Source organism: Procambarus clarkii, chromosome 39 (genome assembly GCF_040958095.1).
Source record: "Procambarus clarkii isolate CNS0578487 chromosome 39, FALCON_Pclarkii_2.0, whole genome shotgun sequence".
In the NCBI taxonomy this organism is placed as follows: domain Eukaryota; kingdom Metazoa; phylum Arthropoda; class Malacostraca; order Decapoda; family Cambaridae; genus Procambarus; species Procambarus clarkii.
The window spans coordinates 2,887,681-2,900,180 of NC_091188.1; the positions used below are offsets into that span (position 1 = coordinate 2,887,681).

A 12,500-nucleotide genomic window follows, 5' to 3' on the forward strand; every position below is an offset into this window, starting at 1 on the left:
CACACACACACACACACACACACACACACACACACACACACACACACACACACACACACACACACACACACACACACACACACACACACACTCATACACACACACACACACACATACTACCTACAAAATCCTCAGGGGAATTGACAGGGGTAGATAAGGATAAACTGTTTATCACTGCTGGTACGCGAACACGGGGACACAGGTGGAAACTGAGTATCCAAATGAGCCACAGAGACGTTAGAAAGAACTTTTTCTGTGTCAGAGTAGTTAACAGGTGGAATGCATTAGGCAGTGATGTGGTGGAGGCTGACTCCATACACAGTTTCAAATGTAGATTTGATAGCCAAATAGGCTTAGGAACCTGTACACCAGTTGATTGACAGTTGAGAGGCGGGACAAACGAGCCAGAGCTCAACCCCCGCAAGCACAACTAGGTGAGTACACAGGTCTTCAGCTTTGGGGTCGTAGTCCCAAGGGTCCGGGTTTGATTCCCGGTCAAGGAATAAACCAATGAGCAGATTTTCGTTCACCTGATGACTTTGTTCACTTAGCAGTAAATAGATACCTGGGGATTAGACAGTTGCTGCGGACTGCATCCTGGGGATGTGTATGCGTATGCTAGAGATAAATCTATGTTGTAGATATAATATAGGAACTATAGTTAGATTGTCCGTACATTAAAAACCGACGGATAGAAAGGCGGAGTCCAAGAGCTAACAACTGCTGGGGTTCAGTTCCAGAGACCATTATGTGCCTTTGTAACCTTTCCCACTACCGCCCACAGGATGGGTATGTGGGCCCACTACCGCCCACAGGATGGGTATGTGGGCCCACTACCGCCCACAGGATGGGTATGGGATCCACTACCGCCCACAGGATGGGTATGGGGTCCACTACCGCCCACAGGATGCGTATGGGATCCACTACCGCCCACAGGATGGGTATGGGGTCCACTACCGCCCACAGGATGGGTATGGGGTCCACTACCGCCCACAGGATGGGTATGGGGTCCACTACCGCCCACAGGATGGGTATGTGATCCACTACCGCCCACAGGATGGGTATGGGATCCACTACCGCCCACAGGATGCGTATGGGATCCACTACCGCCCACAGGATGGGTATCGGGGGCATAATAATCCTAAAAATTGAATTGAACTGAAACTAAGTTGAGTTCACATAACATAAATAACAGGTTAATAACTAAGATTTTATTAATTGTGAAGATGAATGTTACAACAATGTAGTTGGGAAATATTGATGTTTAAACATTAACTATGTAAAGGTTAATATGATATTTGTTTATTTACCTGAGTTTACCCGAGCGCCGCTATCTCTAGTGGTCTCAAAGTTGATGAGAACTGTGTTTAAATATGTTTCAAGCCGACAAAGGCTTATTATACTGTTTTTGGTAAGGGATAAACTAATTTCCAGCTGGTTAAGGCTATGAGCGCTGGTAAAGGCTTCTGAAGGATATTGTGTAGTGTTCGCTGACGTGTCTGAAGGCTGTGACCTGAAAAGTGTGTTTATGAAATAAATATTTCTTAGAAATTTTTAATACAATTTTATTTAATTTCCTCGCAGTAATTATTTTCTGTGTTGAGTAATCATTGCATTGGAATTATTCAGTGTTGATTCCATTTATTCAGTGTAACGTTTTGTTGAGGATTACGAAGTGTAACAGCGATGTGACACTGAGGTGAGTATGTCGTGACAGGTCAGGTGTCAAGTTACATGTCTCAGGTCAGGTGTCAAGTCACTTGTGTCAAGACAGGGGGCCAGATTCACGAAGCAGTTACGCAAGTACTTACGAACGTGTACATCTTTCCTCAATCTTTGACGGCTTTGGTTACATTTATTAAACAGTTTACAAGCATGAAAACTTCCCAATCAATTGTTGTTATTGTTATAAACAGCCTCCTGGTGCTTCGGAGCTCATTAACTGTTTAATAATTGTAAACAAAGCCGCCAAAGATTGAGAAAAGATGTACAGGTTCTTAAGTGCTTGCGGAACTGCTTCGTGAATCTGGCTTCTGGGGGCTGCCATTAAACCTGGCGTTGCCTCAGACCAGGGGTCACCTTCAGACCTCGGCTAAGGAAACGTTGGGGGACGTAACGGCGTTAGCTTCGCCTCCTTTGATCGGTTATCGTTGGAAGGATTCCAACCCGCAGGGCGGGCGGCCATTGTCACTGGATATTATCCCTTGAGATCCAGGCAGACCGGGAACACAGGTTAATTAACCTCTGCACACTCAATTGCAAGAGCTGAGCTCTGATAGGAGTCAGTCACTGCTGATGTCTGTTAGTCTCTATTGATGTGTGACGCTCACTGCCGATGGGCGTTAGTCAATGCAATGCATTTCAGTCAGGGCAGTCAATGACACTGCTGCTGTGTCAATCAGCTCGGTCCTGAGACCATTATTATTATTCACAAACAGACAGCCAAAGTGTTCTGCCATGAAACCTTCGCTGTGTTCAAGAAATGTGTCTGTGAATAACCAGGTGATGAGCCCACACAACAGCGACAAGACTTGAAGAGGGGAAAATGAAGTATGTGGAATGCATACAAAAAAAAACTGTATGTTTTCTAGCTGGAACTTCACAAGACCAAAAGAGGACACACACAACTCCACGTGATAGGCGCACCAAAACGTGCCACGACCAGCAGAAGGACAGCTCCAGGAACTGAAAGCGAGGAAAAGCACTGAGTCCCAGATCTCACTAATGACACTAAAAGAGGCCGCTGAATAATTGTGTAGACTTCTTTTATGGATGATCGATCCTAATGAGGCTCCAGGAACACTTAGAACACATAAATTTGTCTTCGACGTTCAAATAAGGGTGAAGAACTCAACAACAAGATGTAGAATTACTTGAGAATGGTCCAGGACGGACCGAAACATCGACTTGAGAATGGTCCAGGACGGACCGAAACATCGACTTGAGAATGGTCCAGGACGGACCGAAACATCGACTTGAGAATGGTCCAGGACGGACCGAAACATCGACTTGAGAATGGTCCAGGACGGACCGAAACATCGACTTGAGAATGGTCCAGGACGGGCCGAAACGTCGTCGTCCCTTCAACTTCTAGTGTGTGGTCTGGTCAACAAGATGTAGAAAATCAGTCAAGAGAATCATAGTGTTGAACAGACACTTCCACATTTCCAACAACAATGCACTTCCATCCAAGATAACTATAGATACTATTATTATTGGGCTGCAGGTTGAAAGATTTGCACCAAGACTTCTTTCTTGAGTAGTGAAACTGAGGGAATTGAACCTCGCCACACTAGAGAAGCAAAAGGAATAGCGTGGACATGATAATGATATTAAAGATTCTAAAAGGGAATTAGCAAAGTAGATAAAAAAATTGTTCAAGGTTAGGAATAGCAAAACGAGGGATAATAGATGCAACCCAGAGACGCAAATGACAAATAAAGAAATCACAAACAACTTCTTCAAGTTAGAACTCTTTAATAAATGGAATGTTTGAGATAAAAAAAAATGTATTGGAGCTACCTCAATACGCAACATAAAAAAGAAAATTGATTAACAGATATCCTGTGGTTTCATGAACTACCAATGGGTCGAAAGGCAAGTTTCAGGATCTGAAGCTGCACCCTATAATCACATCTGAGTACTTCTACCCTCATTACACACAGAAATCACAATAGCGTGATGTATCAAATGAACAAATACATCATTTGTTTGTGTCTCGGAGAGGCTGCAGGATCCGAGTAAATTCATTAGAATTTCTGTTTGCAATTCTTACACCATGTCGTAGCTCAGTCGATTAAGGCAGCGTCTGGGATGCTCTCGGACGTAGGTTCGAATCCTCGGCACGGCCCTTGTGGATTTGTTCTTCTACCGTCCTCTTCCACCACTATTGTGTGTGTGTTGCTCTCTCACGCCGGGGAGCCGGTCGGCCGAGCGGACAGCACGCTGGACTTGTGATCCTGTGGTCCTGGGTTCGATCCCAGGCGCCGGCGAGAAACAATGGGCAGAGTTTCTTTCACCCTATGCCCCTGTTACCTAGCAGTAAAATAGGAGCCTGGGTGTTAGTCAGCTGTCTCTGGCTGCTTTCTGGGGGTGGAGGCCTGGTCGAGGACCGGGCCGCGGGGACACTAAAAGCCCCGAAATCATCTCAAGATAACCTCAAGATCTCAAGATAACCTCAAGATCTCAAGATAACGCCCCACAAGTACTCACCTGCCGGAGGCGACGAGGCTAGAGAGGGTGGCCGGGTCCTCCAGGAGGGCCTGAGGCTCCATCAGCACCAGGAAGGAGCAGCCCACCGCCCTACACTTGCTCCTGAACACACAAACATCAAACAGGTTAATACATTTTGTTTAAATCAATGTCTTTTACTTCTGTATATGATTCACTAATTTTTTTTAAATTATTACTTCAAAGTTTCATTTCGTAATGCAATGCTTCAGGGGTGAGAGGTAACTACAGAAGCAGGAAGAGATGATTAGTCGTTTATATACGTCATCCTAAAAAAATGGATGACATATTTAGAAAATAAATCTCATTCTCTCCCTTACCAAACTAAATATGAATGGATCTTAGGGATACTACTGCCGAATTGATAGCAATTGTAAACAGATTGGTTGAGACTAATATTGTCAAATGGCCTGAATTTCACCTGCCGAAAGCCACTGAAGAGTACAAGTCTGGATATACCTATGATAGTGTCAAGACCCATAAACCGGAAACCTACTTCGTCTGATTATCTGCTAGAGACCTATACCCAGGTGTATGCTAGCTCCAAGAGTGACTGACTATCAGCCTCGAACAGACGAACAGACAGACAATGTCTCTCTCTCTCTCTCTCTCTGTCTATCTGTCTGTCTGTCTGTCTGTCTGTCTGTCTGTCTGTCTGTCTGTCTGTCTGTCTGTCTGTCTGTCTGTCTGTCTGTCTGTCTGTCTGTCTCTCTCTCTCTCTCTCTCTCTCTCTCTCTCTCTCTCTCTCTCTCTCTCTCTCTCTCTCTCTCTCTCTCTCTCTCTCTCTCTCTCTCTCTCTCTCTCTCTCTCTCTCTCTCTCTCTCTCTCTCTCTCTCTCTCTCTCTCTCTCTCTCTCTCTCTCTCAAATTAATTATCAAACATAAAATATGCTAAACCCATTTCCCCAACACCCTGACACATGAACGCCCATGACTGCATTACATAGAATTCATAAAAAAACGGATTGCAGTTGACGTCAGTGAATTAATTTCGTTATCCTCACTCTGGTTTGCTTTTCATGTGTTGATTTATATATAACAACACCACTGAAGGATTAATAAAATGGATATGCGTTAAATGACTGCCGGCGTCTGTTCCCCCCTGGAGGGCTGGGGGCGGTACCTGGCCACAGGGTACAGGTGGACGCCAATCCCACAGTAAGAGCAAATTATGGCTTGAGGTTCAAGACTTCCTCGACTCGATATAGATCCCAAAGTAGTACACTTGGACAGATTTAGAAGAAGTACACTTTGGTTGAGAAGTAGTACTCTAGACCGGTCGGACGAGCGGACAGCACACTGGACTTGTGATCCTGTGGTCCTGGGTTCGATCCCAGGCACCGGCGAGAAACAATGGGCAGAGTTTCTTTCACCCTATGCCCCTGTTACCTAGCAGTAAAATAGGTACCTGGGTGTTAGTCAGCTGTCACGGGCTGCTTCTTGGGGGTGAAGGCCTGGTCGAGGACCGGGCCGAGGGGACACTAAAGCCCCGAAATCATCTCAAGATAGACTGGTTGAGAAGTAGTATACTAGACTAGTTCAGAAGTAGTACACTATCTTGAGATTATCTAGAGATGATTTTGGGGCTTAGCGTCCCCGCGGTCCGGTCCTCGACCAGGCCTCCTTTTTGTTACACAACCCCAGGAAGCAACCCGTAGCAGCTGTCTAACTCCCAAGTACCTGTTTACTGCCAGGTGAACAGAGGCATCAGGCTGATAGAAACTATGCCCATTTTGTTTCCGCCTCCACCGGGGATCGAACCTGAAACTTCAGGACGGAAGTTCAAAGAAATCTGAAGCGCTATCCACTCAGCTGTCAGACGCTAGGGTTGAGAAGTATTGCACTTAGATTCAAAAATACTTTATCAAGACTTAGAATTCATTACAATACGTCTAGACTTAGAATTTGATGATAAACCTTTTAATTAAGAATAGCTAACACTTTAGTCTTAGATTCAAGAATAGGACGTCTTGAGCCAGATTAAAAAATAGAACATCCGTACTTATATGAAAAGGAACATATAGATGCATGTACCGGTCTTATAAACGTAGTGCAGTTAGACCAATTAAACTATGATGGCAAACCAGAGAAATCACATCTTTTACCTTAGCCCAGACTTCAAGGATAAAAATAAAACCAAGTGATCATCTTTTAAAGTTGAGCCACTCTCCTCCGGTTTCGTCCGGAATAAATATATATATATATATATATATATATATATATATATATATATATATATATATATATATATATATATATATATATATATATATATATATATATATATATATATATATATATATATATATATTACCGTCCAGCCCAAGTGCTTGGACTCTGGAAGCGGTGCGACCTCTCTCACTCTGAGGTTCAGATCGTCAACACATCCAGCCGGAGTAATTAACCTGTCAACCAAAATTGGATTTGTGCTGTTCTATTAATCTCTCAACCTCTGCCTTCACCCCCTTGGTCCTTGTTGACGTGTTTGTTTACAATATGTATGTATATACTGGCTCTTGAACCCTGCCTTGCCAACTGTTTAATTTCCTATTCATTGACTCCCGACCACCCCATGTTCTGTATCATATATCTGCAAGGACAAAGCAACATAGGAATAGTGGAAACTGCAGAAGGGCTAGTGCCCCATGTGAGACAGTTCCTATTTATATCCAACCTCAACCAGTCATACATATGTATAAACCGCTGCATACACTCCAGAAGTGCATATCAATTGTTGCCTGGCTTCCTCTTCCATATCCTCTTCCTTCTCCTCTTACTGTCTTGCTTCCTCTTTCGTTAACTAAAAATAGGGCTTATTAGGGCTTTCAATTTAAGTACCTAGTGAAACTGCAAGCAAGAGCTGTTATCCTACCTTAGCTCATCTGAATTATTTGGGATAAACTTTAAAATTCTTTGAGGTATTTGGTCATAAAGTTTTGGATGGAGTAGGTTTCCACGACTTCATCTTCTAGGACATTGCACGTGTGGACCACCCGTGCAGGATATCAGTATTTCCTCACAGTTTTTTTTTTTGTTCATTTGTGTTTCCTGCTTCCGCCTGAATCCTCATATTCTGTTTTACCTCCTGTCCTCTTCCTTCTCATCCCCTCCCATCCTCGTCCACCCCATCCTCGTCCATCCCATCCCCCTCCCATCCTCGTCCATCCCATCCCCCTCCCATCCTCGTCCACCCCATCCCCCTCCCATCCTCGTCCATCCCATCCCCTCCCATCCTCGTCCACCCCATCCCCTCCCATCCTCGTCCTCCTCATCCCCCTCTCTCTTCTCCCCTTCGCACGCTGGAACACATCTTGTCGCACCCTCATCTCTTCTTAGCCCCTCCTCGTCCACCCTTCCACCTTCTCTTCCCCCCGCGTGCCTGGGCCAGCTCCTCCACAGGCAGGTGTTCACAAGCACACACCTGTTCGTCCTCAACACCTCCAACAACTACCCGGGATGAGGAGGAGGAGGAGAAGTCTTGGCACCGTTCCAAGCAGCCCGCCAACTCGGCGTCTCCGCCTTGATGTATTCACAGCCGCAAGATTAAACATAAATAAAGAATGGAAGCAAAGTAACTATTAATAATAATGAAGCATTTACCAATTTAGATGAAGCTCGGCAAAGGAATTTTTTAATGATCAAGTCTTGCTGGAGCGTAAAGGTTACCGAAGCGTGGGGGAAAAAAGTGTCTAAAAAATAAGAAAGGCCATACGCTTTGAGGCTTCAGGCAGCTGGTGAGAGAGAAGGTCATTGAAGATCAAGCTGCCCGGGTTCCTCCCCCACACACTCTCTGCCTCATCCACTACCTTACCAGCCGAAGAATAACAAAACTCTACATTGATTTGCATGAACGACTTTATACTAGAACGTCAGACGCGTAAATGTCTCCGATACTCGCTGTGATCAGGCATTCAGGGCTCAATTCAGGGTCCTTTCTAAGTTGGAGTCAGAACTTTGAGAGGGGGGGGCTGGATTGACTGGACTTTGCAGGGTGACTGGTGCTTGTTTGGGGATGGTCATAGGTGGGTCACTGCCATGGACGACTTACCTGGCCAGGTGGGCGTCTAGCGCCTGGTCCCTGGTTACCTCCATGGATGAGTATTGGTCCCTGTAACGCTCCGTGAATTGCGTGATTTCTGACTCTTGTTGCCCCGTCTGAAAGAAAGTAATGTCATAATGGTGACGGCGATGATGATAAAATCATAATAATACCGAATATAACAAAATTTATACGAAAATAATAAAATTAGTGCAACAAATACTTAAAATGAATAAATAATAAAATATTTACAATAATATAAATAAAAAAATTATTACAGCGTCAAAATTATAAATAAACAAAAAACTTAATACAAATATAACAGAAAATAATAACATTAAGATTAAACATTTATAACAAAACATAATAAAACTAGGAGAACAAAATATGAAAAAATAACAATATTAGCGTTCTCTCTCTCTCTCTCTCTCTCTCTCTCTCTCTCTCTCTCTCTCTCTCTCTCTCTCTCTCTCTCTCTCTCTCTCTCTCTCTCTCTCTCTCTCTCTCTCTCTCTCTCTTTCTCTCTCTCTCTCTCTCTCTCTCTCTCTTTCTCTCTCTCTCTCTCTCTCTCTCTCTCTCTCTCTCTCTCTCTCTCTCTCTTTCTCTCTCTCTCTCTTCCTCTTTCTCTCTCTCTCTCTCTCTCTCTCTCTCTCTCTCTCTCTCTCTCTCTCTCTCTCTCTCTCTCTCTCTCTCTCTCTCTCTCTCTCTCTCTCTCTCTCTCTCTCTCTCTTCCTCTTTCTCTCTCTCTCTCTCTCTCTCTCTCTCTCTCTCTCTCTCTCTCTCTCTCTCTCTCTCTCTCTCTCTCTCTCTCTCTCTCTCTCTCTCTCTCTCTCTCTCTCTCTCTCTCTCTCTCTCTCTCTTCCTCTTTCTCTCTCTCTCTCTCTCTCTCTCTCTCTCTCTCTCTCTCTCTCTCTCTCTCTCTCTCTCTCTCTCTCTCTCTCTCTCTCTCTCTCTCTCTCTCTCTCTCTCTCTCTCTCTCTCTCTCTCTCTCTCTCTCTCCCTACTTTACCTTAGCCAGTATCCAAACGTCCATCTTGCCCTTGGGATAGTCCTGAGTAGCGAGACTTCTCAGCACCTCCTCGAGGAAGGGCGCCCAAGCCCCACCCAGCAGGATGCTCACAAGGACTCGAGGCTGGCCCTCACCCTGTAGAAGGGGAGATGCACGAAAGTCAGTTGCTGCTATCTTCTTCAGTGTTCGAAACGTATGATAACAGCCTCCGGTCACGTGGACTTGACAGGAAGGAGCGGAGTAATATTTAGCGAGAAATAGTGCATAGAACACTGTCAACCTCAAATATATGATGCTATTGAAAACAGCACATTAACTAATTTAACCAAATAATATCTAAACTATTCGGAACCCTACCTAACCATCTGAAGGCAACTTAACTATAGCTAACTTAATATGACTTAATGCTAAGTTTATCCGGATTTCTCCCCCACACTCCTTGTTGAAACTCTCCTCCCACACACACACATATCTCTCCACACCACCTCTCCATACATACTCACACTCTTCTTCCCACAAATTCCTCTCCACACCACCTTCCCCCCCCCCACACACACACATTCACACTCTCCTCCCCACACCTCCTATCCACACCTCTTCACACCTCCTATCCACACCTCTCCACACCTCCTATCCACACCTCTCCACACCTCTTCACATCTCCTCTACACACCTTCCCACACACACACACACACTCCTTCTCTCCCTCACACTCCCCTCTACGTAATCAATCACCGTGTCTTCTCTCGTTGTGCCATATTTCACCCGCTTGTATCGTCAGCATTATTCCATCCTCCGTAATCTGTTTCCCTCAACACTGATAAATGACAGTAACTTTCCCACAATGTTTACACCTCTCTAGGCTGCCTGCTCTCTTCCTTAGCATGACGGAGTGCTCGTAGCACCTCATCTAGGCATGTCTCCATACAGCAACAGATTCTGATAGAAGAATTATGGATATGCGAATAACAAACATCAACACATTCCAAAGAACTGGAGCTTTGCATCTCCCTAACAAAGCCTGCAAAACAAAATAGAAACAAGAAAAACACTGAGCATTCTGAAACTAGTCATTGATGTCAGTGTGTCGTTTGCCGTCGGTGGAGGCGCCTAACCTGAGTGGTCGTAGTGTAGCGGCGCCTCACCTGAGTGGTCGTAGTGTAGAGGCTCCTCACCTGAGTGGTCGTAGTGTCGGAGGAGTGGCTGTAGTAGGAACACGCCCCTCGACCCTCTCCCATCGCCTCGATAACGTTGTAGAAATCGAGCTTCTCCTGAACGCCGTAGACGAGGAGAGGCGCGGTGGTGGGTCCCCCAGACGCCTCGCCCTCACTCATCTCATGGGTGAATTCTGCTCGGAGCGGGTAACCCATCACCAGGTTACCTGTAGGAGTGATGTGTGTGTGTGTGAGGAAGAGAGATATTGGAGTGAGGGAGAAAGATTATAGTGAGGGATAGGGATTATTATGAGCGTTGTATTGAGAAATTGCTTAGATTTTATGAGGAATTTCTTGAATAACGGACATTAAGGAATTTTATGAGTAAATTTATCTGAAGTTTTCCGGTTATATTTATCTAACAGTTTGTTTGTTTGTTGTTGTTTAAGATTCAGCTACTCGGAACAACAATTCTAAGTAGCACGGGCTATGGCGAGCCCGTAGTAGACTTGGAAATAAGAGATTTTATAATGAAACAAAATAATTTAATTTTATAAGGACGAAAAAGCATGGGATTTTATGAGGATAAAAATGTTTAAGAATATACTAAGACCGGATAGTAAGGGAATTTAAAAGGACCAAATAGGTAATAATTAATATGAAAAGGGAATAAGGGGATGAATATATTAATAAGTGAGATAAACAAAAATGTGCAATAATTACAAGGCGAAGAATAAAGATAACGTCAGACAGTGGATAATTAGAAATTCAGAAGATTAAGAACCGAGTTATTATAAAAATAGTGATGATCAGGCAGGGAACTCACAGATGAGCGGTCCAAGCCAATTAGCGCACACACACACACACACACACACACACACACACACACACACACACACACACACACACACACACACACACACACACACACACACACACACACACACACACACACACCCAGTAAGCTCAGGAACCTGTACACCAGTTGATTGACAGTTGAGAGGCGGGACCAAAGAGCCAAAGCTCAACCCCCGCAAGCACAAATAGGTAAGTACAAATAAGTGAGTGTATACACACACACACACACACACACACACACACACACACACACACACACACAGGACAGCAATCTGAAAATGGGGTTAGTTAAAGATGGGCAAGGGAGTCAAATATGAACCAAGATGTGTGTGTGTGTGTAGCAACACTGGGTGTGAGGCGATGTGTAGTGCGGTGAGGAACGAAAGTGGATTTTCAATAACAAAATACAGGAGGAAAGTGGCTATAAGAAGATTACAAACACCAGCACGAACAAACAACCTAGAGCTACCAGCGGGAACAAACTACCTAGTACTACCAGGGTGAATAAACTACCTAGAGCTACCAGTTACAAACTGCCAGCACGGGAAGCAATTACACTTCACTTGCAAATGAGGGAGGAGCGTTGAGAGGTTGTGTGAAGCAGAATAATGGAGAGAAAACAAAGGAACAACAGAGTACTGTTGGACTTCTCGTTGTACTGATCAGCGGACGAGGACGAGACCTCTCTTCATGCTGTTAATTTCATGTTCCCGATCTTCCTGTCTGATTTACGACATATGGGAGGACGGTGGCCGCATTGGTCTGACAAGACACTGACTGCTACCCGTGTTCGATGAGAACGAGACCTGCACCAATCCGTCGAAGCCGAGGGCCAAGCCGAGCTTCCAGGACGCAAGAAGGAACAGCGAATCCCTTAACTAATCCAAGGAGCCAGTCAGTAGTCTTTTGGGGATGGTGGTCGGGGAAGCGGGAGACGAAGCGGTACGCCACTTCGATGAACTTCCCATCGGGAAATCCCGAACTGGTCTTTCGTGTGCAGCAATACATAAGGATGGGTGTTGAGACTGTGCGAGATATGCGTAAGTAAACACATAGGAGAATGAAATGAAAACAATCAAAACGCTTTCGTGATTTAATACATTATCAAGGAATACTGTAATGCAGTATATGTTGACGCGTATACTTATATTCACTAGTCTATTAGTGGTATTAAACCACAAGTGTACTCCAGTAGTGTGCTGTCAGTGGGT

General features: G+C 44.7%; 1 protein-coding gene across 1 annotated transcript in view; it reads right to left on the reverse strand.

Annotated features, from left to right (window-relative positions):
- The window catches only part of LOC123760549 (multifunctional procollagen lysine hydroxylase and glycosyltransferase LH3), a 32,552-nt gene that overhangs the window by 12,133 nt on the left and 7,919 nt on the right, over positions 1 to 12,500 (reverse strand). The window contains exons 6-9 of the mRNA XM_069338295.1: positions 10,453 to 10,658; positions 9,278 to 9,412; positions 8,278 to 8,384; positions 4,213 to 4,314 (exon numbers count right to left, since the gene is read on the reverse strand). Coding sequence (XP_069194396.1) covers positions 4,213 to 4,314; positions 8,278 to 8,384; positions 9,278 to 9,412; positions 10,453 to 10,658 — 550 coding nt within the window. The remainder of the gene's footprint in view (positions 1 to 4,212; positions 4,315 to 8,277; positions 8,385 to 9,277; positions 9,413 to 10,452; positions 10,659 to 12,500) is intronic.